This window comes from Dendrobates tinctorius, unplaced genomic scaffold, assembly GCF_039654945.1.
Source record: "Dendrobates tinctorius isolate UK_male_01 unplaced genomic scaffold, ASM3965494v1 ptg000073l, whole genome shotgun sequence".
In the NCBI taxonomy this organism is placed as follows: domain Eukaryota; kingdom Metazoa; phylum Chordata; class Amphibia; order Anura; family Dendrobatidae; genus Dendrobates; species Dendrobates tinctorius.
This window is the reverse complement of record NW_027361741.1, coordinates 10,600,807-10,623,749: the sequence shown is the minus strand read 5'-3', so window position 1 is coordinate 10,623,749 and position 22,943 is coordinate 10,600,807. Positions and strand designations below refer to the sequence as shown.

Genomic DNA, 22,943 nt, shown 5'->3' with positions numbered 1-22,943 from the left:
GTTCAGTAAATGCACTCAATACTTGGTCGGGGCTCCTTTTGCATCAATTGCTGCATCAATGCGGCGTGGCATGGAGGCGATCAGCTGAGGTGCTATGGAAGCCCAGGTTGCTATGATAGTAGCCTTCAGCTCGTCTGCATTGTTGTGTCTGGTGTCTCATCTTCCTCTTGACAATACCCCATAGAGTCACACTATATAATATGAGTTTCACTTTTTGTATTGAACAAACTGAAATAAATTAACTTTTTGATGATGATCTAATTTTGTGAGAGGCACTTGTATCTAATGGACTTAATTTCAGAGCATTTTTTTCTCAGAGAAAAAAAAAACATTTTAATATTGAAAGTATATTACACTTTTGATTAGATTCTACATTGGTAGTCCAATAAGCAAAAAACAGTAGTAACCTTGTACAGAAATGGAAGAGAGAAAAATCTTCTATTAGCAACACATTAAAAAAAGTAAGTTTATCAGCATCTTTTTTTATTTAGTAAAAAAAAACAAAAAAAAAATTAAAGCAGCCCTTTCATAAGGTTTGACAGATATAAGACCTGATTTACAGCAATCTAGTATGCTGTAGATAAGCCTCCAACTCGACCTGCAAGACAAGAAAAAGTCCTTTTATTATACTCGCCTGTAGCTGGTCTTGGTCCGGTGCCTCCCACCTTTTGATGCTATCTTCCTCTTGCTTTGTGTGGATGACGTGTCCCTACGTCATCCACACAGTCTCCCTGGCATCGCGCCCCTGTTCCTCATCCTGATGTACTTCTATCAGCCCGGATAAGGGCAGATGAAAGTACTGAAGTGTGCAGGCGCCGGGAAAGGTCAAAGAGCTCTGGCGCATGTGCACTGCAGTACTTTACTCTGCCTTACTCAGCCTGGACGACTGTGACACGTCATCCACACAAAGCAAGGAGGAGGATGGCATCGCAAGAAGGGAGGCGCCGACCAAAACCAGTGACACCCCTCGGGTACAATAAGTTATTTTTCTTGTCTTACAGGTTGGGATGGGGGCAGATATACAGCATTATATAATGCTGTATACCAGGCCTGAAAGGTGATGGCCGGGTCTCACGTCGGCCAAACCTGGTGACCGGTTCCCTTTAAAGAAAAAGGTAATGCATCCTGTTCAAATGCTACCTGGAGCTTTGAAAGAGGTTGTTTCATATTTTGAAGAATTTAGCAAAAATTTTTGCTATTGGGTTTCATTAAAAATTTAGCATGGTTTGACTTTCACAGTATTTTTTTGTTTCCCCTGCATATTCAACTTTGATGCAATTTGCGGTAATAGATCAGTTGATCAGAAAAAGACTGAGAGATTCTCAGTTAACTCATTCTGCAGCCAGCAATATACGGTGCCTCACAGGCTATAAAAGACAAATAGTGCAACATTTTAATGAAACCCAGTTGCAAAAATAAATATTTTTTTTTTTTAGCTTCATATGAATACATTTAAAAAAAATCATCACCAAAGTTGGACAACCCCTTTTAATGACAGTTCTCCTTGTAAGCTACATTTTATGGGAAATGTTGTCAATCACTCTGTGGTTGGAGGAAGCGGGGTCTTCGGTGCTACGTTCTAAATGCTACGAGAGGGGTTAGCATCTGTGATGTATATGCGAATGTACTGGGAGCATGATCTGTATCTAATCTTTCACAGTTACTGGCAAAAGAGACTCAGTGAAGAAGATGAGCCGCTCTTCCTGATGGCCAAATAATCCGCAGTGGATGAGTCTTATCTAATTATTAAATGGTGGCTCCATTTGGGAAAAGTAAGACCGATCTTTCACAAAAGCGTGTATAGAGGCTGGCGTTAGTACCAAAAGGTCTCATTTATTGCAGTTTTATTTGGATGGAAGAAGAAATCCTATGGAAACGAATATAGTCCTATTGTCTCTTTAAAAAAAAAAAAGTGAAAGAGCGCACCCAGCAGTTTTTATCCAATCCCCATTGTCCTGAATGTCTTCATAGCCATGTTTTACCTGGGAATATTTTTGAAGATGCAGCCTTGAAAGCACAAGTGGACGACGTTGGCTAATCTCACGTACCGGTTCTATGCAATCCCCGGACGCCGGCAGGACATTAGTTATTGACCTTTGTGCATGTAAAATCTTCCATTATACTCGTCAACGACCATCAAATATACAGGCAGAAATGCTAGATTTTAAGCCTACAGTTATTTTCCTGTTGTAGTTTTCTATCTGCTGCTATTGGGTAACGAAATCAAATGTTCATTTTTTTCCTACACAAATGTGGATGTAAAGAATATTTCCCAGCCAGACAATTTGGTAAGAGACTGTTCGTGTTATGTTTGAGGATCCTTTTTAAAATGTTTAGATTGGGACTATTTCCTGATTTCCTATGTAAATGTGAAACTACCATGCTCCCATACCTTCTATAAACTTCTCCATAACTTTTTGATGTTTTTTGAGCGAGCAGGTTCTTCAAGGTGCAATGCCCTCACTTTCCTGCATCCCATAGTATTCTTCCTCTTCTCATCTACCAATCACTATATTGTGGCAAACGAGTTTATATTTGTGGCTTGGATGGACGCATGCGGCGGCAGACGCATACCTGCGCACTGCTTGTGTACCCAATGCTAAAGATAGGGTACGCATGCCACATGCGCCCATAGGCGGAGCTGACCAGAGGAGGCATGGCAGGGGCGGAGCTTCACGACGAGCAACCGCTGCGCCTCCAAACGCAAATGTAAAACTAGTCTAACACTTCACTACCACCACATAGTCCAGGCATAGTGGCCTTTTTCTCTTGGCTTATTGAAATTTAATCTTAAATGTGTATATATTGGTAGATAATTACAACTTTTTTTAATGTACAAACTGTCTACATCTTAATAAAATATATTTGAAAGTATTTTTGTCTGCATTCCAGTAAAACGATTCTTTCAGTTTTCACCATCTTTTGTCACTTTGTATGTCTGTGCCATGCTATGTTTTTAGATTGTCACTAACCGCTATAGTGTCATGATTCCATGTGATTTCAGCTAAAATTCACTTTGCATGATGTATGCATTTACGTTAAGCATGCTTTGCTTAACACACAAGACTGGGGTTATACTTTTGGTTGCTTTATGTCACTGCTGGCTTAAAGGGAATCTGCCACCATGTTTTTGGTACTCATCCGAGAGCAGTATAATGTAGAAAAGACCCAGATTCCAATGATGTGTCACTTACTGGCTGCTTGCTGCAGTATTGATAAAATGAGTGTTTTATCTGCTGATGATCTAGCAGTTCTCTGAATGCTGAGCCCTGTATAGCCCGCCCACACTGACAGCTTTTTGCCTATGCAGTGTACACACAAAGTTGCCAATCAGTGATGAGGCGGAGTTATACATAGATATAGAAAACGACATGGCAGCAGGTTTATTAGTTCTTTGGTCATAATCTCCTGCTGAGGAAAAAGGGATTTTTAGCAAAATTAGAACGAGCAGCTCAGTAAGTGACACATTGCTGGAATCAGGGTCTCTGTCTTTAAATTATGCTGCTTTCAGATTGTCAAAAGCCTGGTGACAAACTCTCTTTAACCAATCCCCCGAAATACATAGTAGAGGTTATTCTAATGTGTAAGGGATTTGTACTTTTAAGCAAGACAGCATCAGTTTCCATCCATGAGTGAGGAGTTAGTGCCGAGAAGACCAGCCATGCTTGCTTACTAGTGTCATCTACTGTACGAAAGCTTTTTGTTTGTCACGCTATTGCCCTGCAACCTCATTTCAAAGCAAAGTCCCACTACTAAACTTTCTTTCAGCTCCAAACCCTGCAATGTGAGAACACCAACCTCAGGAGACAGGCCACAAATCACCTATATCAGGTCCCACCTGGGGCGGAGTACACCGACCTCGCCAACCCACCTGCACTAAAGAGGCGGCCTTCAGGACGAGGTAGCAGGCCCATGTCCATGTATGAGACAGGATCTGCCCAGAAGCCCTACCTCCCAATGGGAGAAGTCACTTACCCAGAAGAAAGTATTAAAAGACTCCAACCTTTCCCACCTCATGTAAGTAAGATCAGTGCTTCTCTTGCTCTGCATGCCTCTCCTTTCTGTGCAAATGACCCCCTACTTGTCTCTATGGATTATATTTCTTCAATCTTTATATTCTTTGTCTAAGAATTATGTTGCCTTTCAGACGCAAAGCAGGTAAGCGACAGATGGGCACAGATGATGCTCCATACAACATGGATACCCCAGATGTGCCTCCATTTTTCTTCAAAAACTGACCCTTTTTGGTATAAATAGGGTTAACTCAGAGGAAGTTCTTTTTAAACTTGTATATTTAGGCACTGTATGTTAAGAAATTCCTAACCCCAGCCCCCTCGTAGACCATTTACTGCCTGATATGTACTCCACTTTCTGTCTAATTTAGCAGATTGTCCATGTTACATTTTAACTAAGAAAATGCTGAAAACTTTTTTCCACTTACCGTATTTCCTGCCAAGGTTCTTCTTTTTTTTTTTTTTTTTTTTTAATATAATTTGTGTTTAGTTACCCTCCATACAAATACATTGTTTTTATTTATTTAGTTTTGGGTATCTCGAGTGTTTTTCTTTTTCCCTTCAGATCGGGAGGAGTGCATATGTGACCTCCTCTTCATCCCTGCCTTCCTTCCCCTCTACGCTTTCCTGGTCAAGAGATGAAAGCACACGAAGGGTTAAGTACCTTCTATGTTAGCTCTGCTCAGTGGAGACCTTACTTTCTCCATGAGAGCTCCACATCTCTCCCTTTACCATTTTTTTCCCCTTTTGCTAACAGTCCTTTCTCTGCATGAAGCAACATTGCCTCATTGTAACACCTCTACCCATACAGATCACAACCATTTAATGCTACCGGCACGATGCTCTATATGATTAATCCTCCCACCAGAAGGTCTTGTATCCACTCACTTGCAAGATTTGACTGTTACACTGTTTGATATTTGTAATTGTAGTTCAGCCTTCAGTTTTATATGATGTTTTAATCACAACTTTCAATTGCAGGTTTTGGTTTTTTTTTGTTTTTTTTTTAATTAAAGGTCCTCTAACCTTTCATTGTGCTGATAGGTATGCCATCAATAAGACATTGAGGACCTATTTTAAGAGACTCCATGACCAGGGTTTTGCTGAATAATGTGAGAGCAGCAAAATGCACAAAGATCTTGATTCCAGTGATGTGTCACTTACTGGACTATCTGATTTAGTTTTGATAAAATCACAGTTTTGGCAGCTGGAGATTCTCACTAGATGACTAATAAACCTTCTGCCATCTAGTCCTCCATATTCATGAATTAGTTATAACATCACCCCCACCACTGATTGTGTATAGGTAGAAAGTTGGCATGGTGGCTCAGTGGTTAGCACTGCAGCCTTGCAGTGCTGGGTTCCTGGGTTCAAATCCCTCCAAGGACAACATCTGCAAGGAGTTTGTATGTTCTCCCTGTGTTTGCATGGGTTTCCTCCCACATTCCAAAGACATACTGATAGGGATTCTAGATTGTGAGCCTCATTGGGGGCAGTGCCAATAATGTCTGTAAAGCGCTGTGGAATTAATAGCGCTATATAATTGAGTAAAATAAATAAAAATAAAGTTGCCCATGTAGAACTAGTAGATCTGCAGCAGAAAAAAATATTTTATCAAAACTACAGCAAGCAGACTAGTAAGTGATGCGTTGCTGAAATCAGTGTCTCTGCCCCTACATCATGCCGTTAAGAGATATTGGCTATCAAACATCTGGCGCCCACGGAGTTAACTTTTAGCTTAGATAGTTTTCACTGGGGGTGTGTACTTATCTTCAGTGCTTACTTAGGCTGCACACTCTGCTGGCAGGTCTTGTGGATTCTGGTCATGTGATCCAGATGACATCATCACTGGACCTTCTGCACTTCTATATTGCTGCCTGCTTATGATTGGTCAGCATCATACAGGAGACAAGTACACACCCCCAGTGAAAACTATCTTAACTAACTCATTAGGTATTGCCATAATATTCTCCCATATCAGAGCGTGTTGTGGGGCTACTACGTGACTTACAGCTCTGTACACATGGTACTGCCATGTGCATTAGGGTGCTTTCACATTGTGTTTTGCTACCCGTTGGTTGTCTTGAGCCCTAATGTGCAGGGGTTCCCATCTTATTGACTTGTCGATAGCCTTCTATTACATACAGGTAAGTTTTTGGGGTTTTTTTTGGTTTTTTTTACCAAGCAAACAAGAAAAAAATGTATGTCATCATAATTACATCGATTGGATAAAGAAAACCATTGCTTCTAAGGGAGAATACATTGTTACCTATGACAAGTTATGGTACATGCCAGTATATATGGTTTGGGTTAATCTGGTATGGAAACTCTTTATGGCTCTGTGTAGAATTGGAGACATATACCTTAGACATACGAGTGGTCTAGTAAGGGCTCGTGCTTCTCTGTATACTGCCTTAATAGGTCTTTCATAAAGTGGAGCTTTAATGCAGCCATGTGCATTTACCCTTAGTGTAGCTACAAACACAGGTCGCATAAATCTCAGTATCTAGGTGGTTGATCTGTGTGGAATGTGAACATAGTGGCTAGAGAAAACTCTTTGGCTATCACAAACAATCACAGCAAAGCTTTAATTTAATCAGAACTGGTGAGGACTGAAAGCTGAACACTGATTGGGCAGCAAATAACATTTGTTGATAATTTTGTCCTTTCATTTCAACTGGTTTTCTAACTGTTTTTCATCATATCCAATATTTCTAATCGCAGTCTATATATAGTCAGTCATAGTGATTTTCAGACCAAAATCTCATGACCATTTCTGGCAGATGAGGTTGATCTGCTTCTGGTTCAAAATTAGGCTAAAATTTGTAGAGCAGACTGAAAAGATTTCTTAAACTCATCACATACAATTTTTTTTTTATTTATTACCTCCTGAAGGTAAGTATCGAAAGAATGTTCTTCTCTGATTTTCTATCAAACCTCAACCATTTGTTTATATTATCACTTCTAGCAAAACTTGCATATTCCTAACGTAGGACCTTAAGTAGGGGTGAGGGGATCAGGCAAAATTCAAAATCGTGTGTTCTTTAAACCATGATGGATTGTACTGACTAAAGGGAATTTATGTCCCTAAGCACTATTCACCTGAAGATGGGGTTAATCTGCAGGTTTAATATTTTAAAGCTGTGCGGTCACCTCACTAAAAGCACAGCTACTGGAAGGAAACTAACTTCGTTCCTCTTGGAAGCCGCCGGCTTTCAGTCATAGAGGCAGAGCTTCAGTCTCCGCTAAATACACAGTGAGCAGCGGCTGTATGCAGGTCCTTGCAGATGTGCTGCAGAGACAGCTCTCAGTCCATCCATGCAGAACCGACTGTCAGAACCGGGCGGGGCCTGCTGTAGCCTCCATTCACTGTGTACGGAAGCTGCACCTCTGAATGAAATCTGGAGGCTTCAAGTTAATTTCCTCCAAGTAGCCATACAAGTTTATAACATTATTAACCTGGAGATTAATAATAATAATGTTATTCTACAGCACTTTACAGCAGGGACATGTACAGACAATGAATACATTATAGAGTAACGCATAGTTCAACATGTATAAGAGAAATCTGTAAAGTAACCCTATATCTTCAGGATAATAGCGTTTTGGGGACATGACGGGTTCCCTTTAATGACGTATCTCAGGGTAACTTTGTCTTTGTCACCAATAATTGTAGATTGCGTAATTCTTACTACCAAAAATACCAGAAAATCTAATGAAAACTCAGATTGAACCACAAAATACAGGGTCTAAGAGAACAGCCAATTTCCAGGTATTATTGATTAAACCATGACCTCGTGAACTAGGGTTTTGGCGAACAATGTGTTGGGACAGAAGAGAACTTTAACGTAATTTCAAAATTCTGATTAAAATGAGAATAATGTTGGAAAAATGTCCTGCCTAGTACTCAGGTTTTGCTATTGAAAAAAAATGCAGCAAAAACACCCAGTGTGAACTTGGCCTTATAGTCCCAGTTTTGGAGGGCGACTTTCAAAGAAAAGCCCTTAATGTTTGAGTGCATTAAGTTTATATAATGCTTACAAAAGTTGTTATCCTAGACCTACGTTATGGTTCATGGGCTCCTCACATGCTTTTGGCTACTTTCACATCAAATCTGTGCCGCACGTTGTTTTTTTGTTCTGTCATCAGAGCAGAAAAATGGAATTCATAGCAGATACATCACATGATGGATACTAACAATTCCTGACAGACCCCACTGGCTACAATGATATCTACTCACTGCCTTCCTTTTATTGGAAACTATAACACAGTATCTGTGCTATTATTCTGTGCCTTTTTAATAAAATCTAATAACAGCCTGTGACACAGATGTGAATGACGATCTGAATTTTCATCAGTTAATTTCTTGCCTAAATAAAAAAAAAAAAAGTAGGCTTTCTGCAGAGCTGCTACTTTCTGATTCAGGGAAAGAAAAATCATCAATGACCTCCTCTGCCATCAGAGTTTTTATCCTCTTAATATACAGTGGATACGGAAAGTATTCAGACCCCTTTAAACTTATCACACTTTGTTTCTTTGCAGCCATTAGGTAAATTCAAAAAAAGTTCATTTTTTCCTCATTAATGTACACTCTGCACCCCATCTTGACTGAATAAAACAAATGTAGAAATGTTTGCAAATTTATTAGAAAAGAAAAACAGAAGTATCACATGGTCATAAATATTCAGACCCTTTGCTCAGACTCTCATATTTAAGTCACATGCTGTACATTTCCTTGTGATCCTCCTTGAGATGATTATACTCCTTCATTGGAGTCCAGCTGTGTTTAATTAAACTGGTAGGACTTGATTTGTAAAGGCGCACACCTGTGTATATAAGACCTCACAGCTCAGTGCATGTCAGACCAAATGAGAATCATGAGGTCAAAGAATCTGGCCAAGGAGCTCAGACACAGAATTGAGGCTAAAGTTACAAAAGAATTTCTGCAGTACTCAAGGTTCCTAAGAGCACAGTGGACTCCATAATTCTTAAATGGAAGAAGTTTGGGACCACCAGAAGTCTTCCTAGACCTGGCCGTCCAGCAAAACTGAGCAATCGTAGGAGAAGAGCCTTGGTGAGAGGTAAAGAAGAACCCCAAGATCACTGTGACTGAGCTCCACAGATTCAGTAGGGAGATGGGAGAAAGTTCCACAAAGTCAACTATCACTGCAATCCTCCACCAATCGGGCTTTTATGGCAGAGAGACCCAACGGAAGCCTCTCCTCAGGGCAAGACATATGAAAGCCCGCATAGAGTTTGCTAGAAAAACACATGTAGGACTCCCAGACAATGAGAAATAAGATTCTCTGGTCTGATGAGACAAAGAACTTTTTGGTGAAAATTCTAAACGGTATGTATGGAGAAAACCAGGCACTGCTCATCACCTGCCCAATACAATCCCAACAGTGAAACATGGTGGTGGCAGCATCATGCTATGAGGATGTTTTTCAGCTGCAGGGACAGGACGACTGGTTGCAATTGAAGGAAACATGAATGCAGCCAAGTACAGAAATATCCTGGATGAAAACCTCTTCCAGAGTATTCTGGACCTCAGGCTTGGCCGAAGGTTCACCTTCCAACAAGACAATGACCCTAAGCACACAGCTAATAACAAAGGAGTGGCTTCAGAACAACACTGTGGTCATTCTTGACTGGCCCAGCCAGAGCCGTGACCTAAACCCTATTGAGCATCTCTGGAGAGACCTGAAAATGACTGTTCACCATCCAACCTGACGGAACTGGAGAGGATCTGCAAGGAATCCCCAAACCCAGGTGTGAAAACTTGTTGCATCATTCCCAAGAAGACTCATGGCTGTACTAGCTCAAAAGGGTGCTTCTACTCAATACTGAGCAAAGGGTCTGAATACTTTTGACCATGTGATGTGATATTTCAGTTTTTAATATATTTTCAAAAATTTCTACATTTCTGGGGGTTTTTTCAGTCAACATGGGGTGCAGAGTGTACATTAATTAGAAAAAAATGAACTTTTTTGAATTTACCAAATGGCTGCAGTGAAACAAAGGGTGAACAATTTAAAGGGGACTGAATACTTTCCATACCCACTGTATTACAATATATAGCACTGTGTACTTACAGTTACTCACTTTGCCATTTTACCCAGATAATTCTTCTCTTTTCTCTGCTCTATATAGAAACTGAAAGTCTCTTGTCCCTGCATTTATCATTCCCCTCTTGAACTCCTGACCGAGTTGCTCCCTCCTCCCCTCTGCTAGGAACTTATGCAGTGACTTAAGGCTATGTGCACACGGTGCGGATTCTGCTGCGGATCCGCAGCGTTTCAGGCTCTGCGGGTCTGCAGCAGATTTAGCTGCGTTGTACAGTACCATTGTTTTCAATGGTAAACTGAAAAACGCTGTGCACATGCTGCGGATTTTTCCGCGGGTTCAAATCCGCAGCATCTCAATTCTTTGTGCGGCATCCGCAGCAGTTTCACACCTTCTCCATTGTAGAGGTGTGAAACTGCAGGTCTTTTGACCTGAGCATTTATCTGTGGATTTTTCCAAATCCGCAAAGACAAATCCGCAGCTCCTAAAACTACGTGTGCACATAGCCTAAGACTCATGCAGGGAAAATTGACCTCCTGTTTCTACATAGAGCTTAGAAGTATTCAGCTAGTCAGTTTTTAATCACGTGATGTCATAGACCTAATGGAAAATAGAAGAATTAACTGGGTAGAAAGGCAAAATGTGCAATTGTAAGTACACATTGCAATATAATATGATGACTGCAATATATAAAGATGATACAAACTTTGATTCGAGGGCTTCTTTAAATTGAATTGATATACCTTTACTATAGGAATGTTTTTGCACACACTAGAAGGAAAGCTACATCACTGGTAGTAAGACTTTACTCCCAAGAATACTACTACCCTCCCAATTATTTGTATGAAAGGTTATCAAAGGTGGAGAACACTGGAATTTCCATACAGCTCATCTGGTCTAGTGTTCACTTGCTCCTTTTTGCAAGGTACTTGTTCTGATAATAGCTACTAGTTATGGAATTTGGGTAGGTAACCTTTGCTAAATCTACAATGGTGCATAGCCATTATAGAGGGATTCCTTCATTGTGATCCGAAGTACAGTCCTGTTTATAAACTGTTATATTTGATGACAAAAATGCCAAATTCTGTTGGGTAGAATATGTTCACAGCACATGTACGATTGTCTCATTGACAGCAGCTGAATGTGGCCGCTGATAACACACAGGTATGAAGTATGGGAACAACAATACAAAAAACATTCTAGATTCTGGTCTAAAATTGAGCTAAATTGAAACGGTTAAATAAGGCAATGACAATGTCAATCATAAATGCAACAGTTTTCTATTAGCCAAAAAAAGTGATATGCACAAGTGGCGCATTTTCAAACTATGTATATCCAGTTTGCCAGTAATTATTTAAAGGGGTATTCTCACATTACGAAATTGGTATATTTAGTTAGACCGCATGCAAATAAACACGTTTGCTATTGACTTGTTTTTTTCTATCTACTGTCATTCTCCTGCTATGAAAGCTTTTATCTTACATAGTGTACAGCTTTTTGCCAAGGAAATCAACCACCAGAGCCTAATGGAGTATATGCAGTATCTACGTTCCAGACAGAGGAGTTTACTCTTGGGATAGCAGTCACTTCTCTCCAGCCTATTGATTTCTATACATCAGTTAACTAGTCGCCGCACCCCCATCTCCGCTTCTGACCTGTTATTCCTGCAAAATCACCAGGCTTCACAATCTGCAGTTTCCAGAGCAGATCTCCTAATCACTACTCTCACTTTGCCAGTCATGTTCTTGTTCAAATGCTCGCTTATCTTTATATGCAAATATATTTTTAAACGTGTACAACTCAGAGCAAGCACTGATAGACTATTAATATGTCAGAAAAACAGGAGCAACTACTGATCAGAACTGGCATTCAAGGCAGAACACCAGTCCCCCGACAACAAGGATGCGAAGAGCTGGGTGCTGCTCGAGACACAACTTGAGAATAATTCTTCAAAGGGGTTGTCTGGCCTTCAGAGAGAAGTCTGCAATTACCCTTGCACACATCCGGCCACATTCAGACTAGATGGGTTTGTCCTCTCTCATTGCAAGTGAATTGCGCAAAGTGGAGCATGTCTAGTCAGAATGTGGCTGGAAGTATGAAAATCTCACACTTCATACTGGAGAAACAGACGGTGTGTGCACTGTACATAGGAAGGTTTCAGAAGTGTGCAAAAGCAAAAAAGGAATACAGGCTTTTGTCAGAAAACCGGATAGCCCCTTTATTGACATAACTATGCACAGATAATAATGTTGGTGTCCAATAGCATAGTGCTGGCTATTTTTGAACAACCATTATAATCTATAAATATGTAAAGTATCTGCTCACTCACTTTAGGGGTCAAAAGTAGAAAAACAGACGAGCGTACCAGAAAGTGACTATGATAATACCCTTCATGATGCAGAGCTGGAGGAAACCAGGTAGGTCCAAAATGTATTTTGGATTTGTCTTTTTTTTTTTTTTTTTCTTAAGACTATGCAACTTTGAAGATTAAGGCAACTTTGACATTTACAGTGTTTTTCGCGGGCTGTGTCTCTGCAACTTTCACGGTCTGCCGCAATAACGGACCGCAAAAAACTTGCGGATCGTCGTTTTTCAGGTTTCCAATACTGTTGAAGTATTAGGGAAAAAAAACAGCATTCCACTAAACCGGAAGAGAGTGCACCGCAAAAACAAACTTCCGTTTGTTTTTGCGGCCTCATTGATTTTCAATGGGGGCCGTGTCCGTAAGCCGTGAAAAAGATCGAGCAGGCTCGAACTTTTTCACGGCCGCAAATAGGGCCCTCACGCCCATACGGCGCACCGTGGAATTTTTGCAGGCCGGTTTTGCGGCCCCATAGAAATCTTTGGGGCCGCAAAAACACGGTAAATGTACGTAAAAGAACCCTTACAATGGATATAAATTTTTTTTCTTTCAAAAAGAAAGTTTGGTTACAATTATCCCACTGTTTTGTAGGATATTGAGGAGTAGCGTAATGCAGCTGCTGCTCAAGGTAGGCTCCAAACAAACCCTATGTATAGTCTGATACTACAGTATGGTATTGCGCCACCCTGTGGTCAGATCCGGTTACTTTACTATCGAAGTAATATGCAGAAATCACAGCTAGCAATGCCATATCACCGGTATTTGAGAGTTGGCAAAGGGGCACAGGTTAGAGCATTGCGAGTTGAAGAGCGCTCAGGCTTCACAGGGGAAGCACACTTTACTTTGCAAAAAAGTCATCTGGTAGAAAACAGGTCTAGAAAAGATAATCAATAAATCAGTCCACCCCCATTTAGTAACCTAGATCTTTATTTTGGGGTTGTTATACTGAGTGTAGAAGCAGCGAATCACTTGCACAGGTTTGAAGATTTTATTTCCAAGCTGCTATGACTAATCTTCAGAACATCACTTCTGTAGCACAGGAAATGAGAAATGTAATTTAGAAATCATTGTGGTACAAAATAAGGCTTTTGCCAGACTATTTGCTCAATCGGTGATGATCTGGGTTTTTTTTTTATATCAGTATGGTAACACCTTGAGTAATATTAAAGGACCCAGTCTGTCTGGGTGTCCTCCTCCAGTAAGTGTACACTCGAAAATGATGCACGGCAGAGCACATGTTCACTCTTCCGGCACCATTATAGTGTATGTCCCCGTCGGCGCATATGTCCAAATCCCATTTTGCGGGGATGTACAGACGCACAAACATGTAACTAAACATTATGTTGAAAGCACCCTAAGCCTCCTCTGCCTATGCAGTTCAAGCAGGAAAGGACGGCAGAGAAGCATGCCCTGGCACGGAGAAGGCTCCATTCCAGAAATGGATGACCTTGATGTAGATGCAAGCAGCACCCTCCCCAGCACTGAGGACGTCATCCGAAAGACTGAACAGATCACCAAAAATATTCAAGAGCTGCTTAGGGCAGCACAAGAAAACAAACATGACAGGTAATTTGGGCTGCATACTGTGGACATCAAGGCAAATGGGTTTTATCACTCACTTCTTAATGCTGGAGCCTTGTTTTAAGCAATGATCATATATGTTTGTTTAAAGGGAATCTTTCAGCAGGATTTTACACCCAAAACAATTTTATATACCCATGTAACTTTTTCAAAGATAAGTCCAGTCTTTACATGACTAGACAGTTCCTCCACTACTAAGAAATACCTGTTTGAATTGATTTGCAAATGAGGCTGAAGAACAATTTGTACCTCTAAAGCCTCTGTCACTCCAGCTCTATTCATGACCCAGCTATGCTTTGTCCTGCAAAGGGAGTTATCAGTTGAGCAGCAGGAGGAGGCAGCCGTGAATAGAGCTGGAGTGACAGAGGCCTCACTTGCATATCATATAAAATGCTGATTTCCCAGTAATGGAGGATTGGACTGGCTATGTTAAGATATTGCTGGACTTGCAAGCACATGTAAATAGTGTAGAGCTGGGAAATTCTGCTGACCGATTTCCTTTTAAAGGGATTATGCCCATCTCAGACACTTAAGGCATATCCATAGGATGTTCCCTAAATGTCTGACAGATGTAGGACCCACTTCTAGGTTCTCGCCTCATACTGCCATTGCTGGAGAAGTGGAGTTGCATGGAGCGCACTTTCCATTCAGTTATTTGGGATTTCCAAACAAATAGACAAAACTTAGCAAGCTTTGAGCCCCACCTCTAAAAACTAACCTAAGGATGTTAAAGTCTGGATGCACCCAATAATAATATTGCCTCCTTTCACACCTGTAGTTAGAATGGAGTTCCCTTGTTGTAGTAAATTTGATTGTCAGGGTATACCTCTCATTTCTTATCACAGCAGAGTTTCCGCAAACGCCCCACCTATAAGTAGTGTCAGACATCTTCCTGCTGTGGTATTAACCAGCTCACTCCCACTGGCAGGAAGCTGAACATTGCCAGCTGCTTTCTGCATCAGTCTCTGATAGTGGCCGATACACAGTGGGAGGACCACACAGTGCAGCCATTATGAGCTTTTTGTGCCTGGCACTGAGGGCAGTCATCATATGATAGACGATGTGTTCTTCTTGTGACGAGACATAGCAGTCTTTGCCTGTCTCCATGAAACTATATGCATGTAGTGATGGATTTCCAGCCATAGCAATTTAGCCGGTTGAGGCAACATTTAACCAAATGCAAGAAGAGTAAGGCCTGTTTCACACTTCCGGTTTTTGACGTCAGTCAAAATCCGTCACTTTTAGAAGAAAACTGATCCGCCCCTTTTTTGTCGGATCCGTTTTTTTTTTTTCCCCCCATAGACTTACATTAGCGGCGGATTTTGACTGACGGCCGTCCGTCTCACCCGTTTTTTTTTTGACTGATCCGTCAGAATTTTAGTGGCTCCCGGGCAGAGGAGACGGACTCTAAAACGTTTTTTTCAGAGCGACGGTCCACTATTTTATATTGCGCATGCCCGGCAGATGTGCTCTGGCAGGGATTTTAACCCTGAATACCGTTTCGGAAAGGCTGTGGAAAAATCTCCTCTCTCTCGTTTTTCTGGGCTGCGGTTGCTTTAAATTTCACCCTCTTCCCGGCTGCAGCGGATCCGTATACATAACGGATCCAGTCGCATCAGTTTGGCCCATGACGGAGACGGATCCGTTTTTTAACCACCTGGCAGATTTTGACTGACCTTGAAAGACGGAAATGTGAAACAGGCCTAAGGAGGAAAAATTGGTCACTGGGTTTGAATTTATTTTTTTTGCAACATTGTCACCTGGTCGTGAGAAAAGCTCATGAAGACTTGTACTGTGAGGTGGTGAAAAGAAGTGTATACATGTCAGATTTGTTTTTCCAACAGAAGTGGTTTGTTTCTGCCTATTTGGAATTAAAAGCAGTATTAATACAACATATTTTAGTGTCCATACTGATTCAGTATGATACAGCGAGCAGAGAGAGACAGAGCAAAATGTAGCAAATTGAAACGCTCCAATCGCCTGCACCCCCCACACATTTCCTTCACAAGTGGAAGGCAGCTACACTGAAGATAAACTGTATATGCACTTGCAACACCAAGAAGGAGTGGAATTATCTCAATTGCACAATGGGTAGACATTTTAGTGATATCTGATATGCAAATGATGGAGAAAAATGGCACATTTTTTAAAACAACTTGGTTTATTCAGTATGGACTATGGGAGCCATATGCAGACGTAGACACGCTTATATTCCTTGGTATGTTATCAATGAGCATATTAATGGCACTTTGGAGAAATGACTGTATCACTGGTTCTACAATTGATCCATTCAGTCCTAAAAGTGAAATTGGATGTCATATACCAAGCGTAAGGTGTTACACAAACCATCAGAAGGGGTTCGCACAACATTGGGCTACGGGCCTTAGGGCCCCGTCACACACAGCGATGCACCAGCGATCCTGACAACGATATCACCTTGTCAGGATCGCTGGTGTGTCGCTACATGATCTCTGGTGAGCTGCCAAATAGGCAGCTTCACCAGCGATCAGCACCAGCGACACGCCGGTAACAAGTGACGCACGTCGCTTAGTTACCCAATGTGTACCTTAGTTACCAGCACGCTGGTGCACGGAGCTGGTAACCAAGGTACACATTGGGTTTCTAAGCGGCGCGTGGCACTTAGAAACCCGATGTGTACCTTGGTTACCAGCTCCCTGCACCAGCGCACTGGTAACTAAGGTACACATCGGGTTTCTAAGCGCTGCGCTCCGCTTAGAAACCCGATGTTTACCTTAGTTACCAGCGACAGCTCGCTGATCGCTGGTCTCCCACCTGCCACAACCAGCGATGCATGCTGGCCAGCGGGAGACCAGCGATCAAAGAAATGTCCTGGCCATTCCAGGACGATCAGCGATACCCAGCAGGGGGGTCGGTCGCTGGTAAGTGTCATACACAGCGATCTCACTGGTGAGATCGCTGTTGCATCACAAAACTTGTGACTCAGCAGCGATCTCGCTAGCGAGATCGCTGTGTGACAGGGGCTTTATGTCCTGCTACTGTTTCCGTTGACCTCACCCCACCGGTCTCAAATGCTGTCATGGTGCAGAGCCTTATAACTTTGGAAGATGGAATGGACGTCTAGCCTCCTCAGAGATGGGTCCTGCTTTTACTATTGATGCAATAATATCAGGAGATTGGTCTGGAGACCATGTGGGCCACGCCATGAAGAGGCCGTCACGAGGGAACGTCCTACTCACAGGATTATGGTGTGTGGTGTCGTAATGTACCATATCCGGACCCCCCTAATTTTCTTTCCATGTACACTAATAGTTTGGCATTCCTTCGTTTTGATTGTGGAACCAGTGGTAGGGCCATTTCTCCAAGTGTCCCAGAAGCTATTGTAAAACACCGCAACACCAGGCTACATGTCTCTTGTGCTGTGAGCAGCGTGCATGCTGGGCTTAAATGTGCTGCCATGGCCTGCAGCATCTCAAACTTGACTCCCATCGGTCAGCAATTACGAAGGGAGCTGCCAACGATGGATCTTGATTAGTCTTTGTGGCAGAACTTTCATCATACAGCCATTAATTCAGGCCCTTGCCATCAATGTAGTTAAGTGCGTATTTCTGCACGTGGTGCTCATACTCTATTCTGAATAGTTTGAGATGTTATGAAGTTTTCTATTTTTTCATAATTTTTATGATTAACATGTCTATCAATCTTGTGATTTTCATAACTCCATGACTTTTCCTTCTTGGTGTTGAAATTTCTAAGCTGATTATGTATATACTGTATGTATTTAGACTTCCAAGTATGATTGGAACTTTTCTCTATTCCAGTTTTCTAATGACTAAACCTTAGTGCCATATGGTAAAAATGAAAGGTCTGTGCATCAAATGTGTGCATAGCATATTCTGATCTTAAGTTATGAGAAGTAAGCAGCATAGATGACGATGCTTGATGCTTAAAATAATGTTTACCATTAACCAAAAAGCATGAATTACTGACGACTATACAAACAGAAGTTTGCTTCAAAAGCAAAAATCATAATGGCAAAATGGCATCTCGGCACATGAAGTCAGCCATTATTGCAGTAACAAATAAGCAAGTTAGCCTGCCTATTAGGGGAACAGATTTATCGTTCAATACATAAGCCTTAAAATACTATTCTGTGGCACAAAAAGATACATGTAATATTTTCTGTAATTTGGCCACAGCTAGGCCAGGGCTACTGAAATCGCACACATTGGAACATGTGAAATGATTTCCTATGATGTCATATTACAACACGCTGCGAAACAGAGTTGCAAATGTGTTGGATTTTCTGTCCTTTGTCCCAAGCGACTCATTTGCCATAGGCCTCCCATGAAAGTCCCACTTGACTCGTCTGCAACTTAGCCGTTTATGTTTACAGCAAAATCAGAGTTCTAAAACCGTTTCCCGACAGCATGCCAGACAAATTGCACATGTTTTTTTGGCGTGACTTTTCTGAAAGTTGCTGTTGAGTGGCACATGTTGTCTTGTAGCCCTGGCGGTATATATATATTGCATAATATTGTAGTTGCTGTCGGACCGATGAGCCACGTTCATACATCACGATGTCAGAGAAGCTCTACCATGTTGTATTCCTCCTGTACATCAGCGTTATGGCCGTGCTGGGAACTACTGTAGGCCGTAAAGCCCATACTACCGCCTTTTGAGAGTAAACCTTTGCTGAAAGTATTACAGACAATAGTTAATCTTTATGTATTTCTAATAAACCATTTCATTGACATTTTGTTTTTCTGTCATGTCCTCCGCTTATTCTGACACAGGCCCTTTGAACGTGAGAGTGTGCGCAGGCTGAGGCATAGCCTTGGTTGTTTTAGCACATTGGTTCCTTGGGCAGAGAAAGCCCCACTGCAGCCATTGACCCTCGAGCAGCCAGACTCTACCTCCTGGTACTCCGGCCTCTGTCCCTGTTTCCCAGGCACAGTGACCTTTCTATTTCTATGTTTTTGCCTGTCTCTCTTTGCTGCAAGCTGTCATGCCTATTGGTGGAAGTAAATAACCCATAATGCTAATTTACCATGTACACTAAATCTGAAGAACGACCATCTGGTGTTACTTCTCCCTCTGGTCTGAACACTCATCGCATGCCTATGTCTGTAGTTCCTGACTCGCCATGGCTACTAATTGCAGGATTTTCCTATCGGCAATTGTTTCGCTGTATTACAAGCTACATATAGGAAGTGTTCACATCTTTTGGGTGCAATAATGTTGATAACAAGGAAAAGCTCAGCCATAGAGTGGTAGGATAGTTATATTACAGTAGCATATTATTTATTTGTACATATTTCAAAATTGGCTTTTTGGGACTATGGACAGTTATGAGGGAAAAGTTTCAGTATATTTGAATTTTCTCCATCGAAGACCTTGGTACTTGTCTGCATATGAGTGCAGTGGCGGTCCTACTCGGTGACTGACAGCTTTCTCTGCACCCGCAGGCATAGAAGGAAGACTGTCAGTCACGGAGTAGGACTGCCAACTCTACTTTATACCAGGGATTTCAATGGATAAAATTAGTTTTATTAGAATCTTTTCCAAGAAACTTGTATATGATTCTGATTCATCTTCTCTTTCTCTATACCATGCTGCCCTCAGATCAGATTGCATGTACGACATGACGGGTTCATTTTAAGTTGTCCATAAACCTTTAATTAATGTTTGTTAAATACACAGTTCTCGATTCATCAAGACCGGAGGTTATCACTCAGATATTGATGAGGAGGTGTGCTGTGGTCAGACGCTCTGGATTCATGAAGAGGCGCACATCTTCAGGAATTGGGGACGTCTGAAAAAGGCATTCGTCTATCTACAAGTCTTACTCTAGTCAGGGATTTGAGTACGTTTTGTGGTGTAGCGGACACCTCTGCTTGTCTTGAATTTGACAAGAGGGGTTGCCTAGACCCCCGGGTCCTGCCCCAGCTCTGCTCACTCAGTTCAGCTGGGCGAAAATATTGAGAGCGCGCCAAAATTCGCAACATTTTAACGCAGCCTCACATTACGCCAAAGTTTGTGAATTTTCAAGGCTTTTTAATCCAGAATTCTAGTGTAAAAGCTTTAGTGAATGTTACTGTGTCCCTGTGTTCAGCAAAACCTTCTCATGTTCTCCAATGGCAGATGTGGTGGCAGGAAATGAAGGGTTTTGGCATGTCAGATGTCCGTATACCTGATATTTCCTTGGAAGGATAAGCCATAAGGTGGCCATACAAATTAGATAGCTGTTGACAGAACTCACATACAGCCATCAGCTGTCTCTCATGATTTGGTCAAGCATTCATGTGTTCTCATTTGAAAGAGAGAAGTAAAGGCTCCCATACATAATAGACTGATGTCGGGTGAACCTGCTGATATCACCAATAGATGATGTTGGGGGAGCCTTGTTGGATTTTCAACACACGATCCTCTTGTTCTCCCAGGAAATAAGGCTCGTCTGACAGCGGGCCCCTCATAGAAAACACAGGAGCGCTTAGCCGAGCAAGAGCGTTCCTGTATATGGGAGAGATGGCTGTTGGGCAAACAATCATTCGGCCAACAGCTGTCCGTGTATAGGCGCCCTAAGCTCCTGCCAGACCTCTTTACCCGTGGCTTATCACCATAGAGATCCAACATGCAGGAAAATGGCTTTGGGTCACCGCTAAAGCCCCCGTCACACACAGCGATCTCGCTAGTGAGATCGCTGCTGAGTCACAAGTTTTGTGACGCAACAGCGATCTCATTAGCGAGATCGCTGTGTGTGACAGCTATAAGCGACCGGCCCCCCTGCTGGTTATCGCTGATCGTTGTTGAAACGTCAGGACATTTTTGGGGTCGCTGGTCATCCGCTGGCCAGCACGCATCGGTGCGTGTGACAGGCGGGCGACCAGGGAGCAGGAGCTGGTAACCAAGGTACACATCGGGTTTCTAAGGGGCGTGTAGCGCTTAGAAACCCGACGTGTACCTTAGTTACCAGCGCGCTGATGCAGGGAGCTGGTAACCAAGGTACACATTGGGTTTCTAAGTGCCGCGCGCCCCTTAGAAACCCGATGTGTACCTTGGTTACCAGCTCCCTTCATCAGCGCGCTGGTAACTAAGATACACTGCGGGTAACTAAGCAGCGTGCGACGCTTGTTACCCACGTGTCGCTGGTGAAGCTGCCTGTTTGACAGCTCACCAGCGATCATGTAGCGACTCACCAGCGATCCTGACAAGTTGATATCGTTGTCGGGATCGTTGGTGCGCCGCTGTGTGTGACGGGGCCCTTACTCTAAAATCACCTCTTACTGATGTCTGAATGAGCCTTAAGGATTCACATGAATTCCCTGGTTTTGACTGGAGTTGGGTTTTAACCAGACTTTCAGTAACTTGCACATAAGAAGCCATGTTATTTTAGAGATTCCAAAAAAAAGGCAATGCAAGACAGTTTTCTGTCATCATAACATGAGTGTTTTTGTTGGGGTTTCTGCTTTTCACACAACGTTATACATTGTATTTTTGGCCTGGCTTGCTAATAACCTGAGTGCAAACTGTGTGATGCATGTCATAGACGTGGAGTGGAGCTCTTGGTGTCATGGCATTAACACTGTGGATGTGTGTTTGGTGTTTGCATCTAATACATTACTTTACGCTGTGCCTCGTTGTGTATGTAAGGTTGAAATACATAGGATACTGAATATGAGAAGAAATCCCATTATTCAGGGTCGTAATCGCCAACAAATGCTGGAGTCATCCTTTCCTGTATCGATTTGCTGTCCACAAGTCTGGTTAAGGGATTTGTATAAATTTGGTCCTCAACCTTTTTTACCTTGAGAGCCACACTTAGGTCTGAGAGATGGTTGTGAGCCACATCCAGAGCCCCTCCACCATTACTGGTATAATGACAGCCGAAGCTTCCCCAAAGAAAACCAACTGAGACCTTGTGCCCTTCCACGCAATATACTTACATCCTGGGGTTCCTACTTTACCCCTATTCTGTATTCTCGCGTCAAGCCCACTCCCCACACCACTGTATCTAGTTTCAAGCATCCCTCTAAATGGCAGTGTCTCCTATTCTCCCCAGCCAGTGTATGCGCACCCAGATCTGCTGTTCCCTGCAGACTACTCACAAAAGTCACCACCTGGGGACTTTCTCTTCATAGCAGGCTGGTAGACATGGTGCTAATGCTCCAAGCTGACAGACAACCACGAGCCACATTGTCCCCCAAGCCATAGGTCAGGGACCCCTGGTATGAATGAAAGTAGCACAATTTCTTTACCTTATCCTGATAATTTTCTTACGATATTCTTCACTGAAAACAATAGATCGTCCAATCTACTTTCTTTATCAGAACCTACATGTAAGACAATACGTTGATATACTTCTAGAAGCATTGCTTTAGTAGAAGACCTGGGAAAAGCAGAACCAAAGTAGAACCAAAGCACCATTTTTACAACACCAGTATTCACACTATTTAAAAAAAAAAAAAAAAAAAAAGGGGTTTTCATGACCGGCATTACCCCTTATGTGGCACACAGCTTGAGCAATGTCACCAAGCTACTGTAGTGTCACCAGGGCGGATTGCACAGACAGTGTGATAAAATACTGGCCGTGTTCCCATAAGCCAGACCTAGTTTTCATACATGGTGTTCTTTGTTCTTTGCAGCTATATACCATGTTCAGAAAGAATACACGTTGCAGTGACAGAAATGGCAGCCCTCTTCCCAAAGGTAAGCGCAGTGCTGTGCACTTGGTGGGCCTGGATTGGTGATCATGACAAAGTGCTACTCCTGAACATTCATGTGTCCCACCTAGAATTATCCCAGAGCGGCCAGGTTATATGCTGCTGGCATTGTGACTGCACAGTAATATGGGAATTACACCATAAAAGCAAAGTCTGAAAAAGCCGACAACCTTTTATGGCATGCCGCCTCCAGTTTAATGACTTGCTACAAAGGGAGGC

General features: G+C 42.3%; 1 protein-coding gene across 4 annotated transcripts in view; it reads left to right on the top strand.

Moving 5' to 3' along the window:
• GIT2 (GIT ArfGAP 2) overlaps window positions 1-22,943 on the top strand; it is a 121,954-nt gene that overhangs the window by 90,120 nt on the left and 8,891 nt on the right. For 2 of the 4 annotated variants that reach the window (XM_073582640.1, XM_073582639.1), the window contains exons 15-18: window positions 3,769-4,017; window positions 12,414-12,496; window positions 13,819-14,007; window positions 22,647-22,710. In XM_073582640.1, the coding sequence (XP_073438741.1) occupies window positions 3,769-4,017; window positions 12,414-12,496; window positions 13,819-14,007; window positions 22,647-22,710 (585 nt within the window). Of the gene's footprint in view, window positions 1-1,660; window positions 2,875-3,768; window positions 4,018-4,578; window positions 4,669-12,413; window positions 12,497-13,818; window positions 14,008-22,646; window positions 22,711-22,943 lie in introns of those variants that run through there. The other 2 variants (XM_073582642.1, XM_073582641.1) reach the window with 2 other exon arrangements.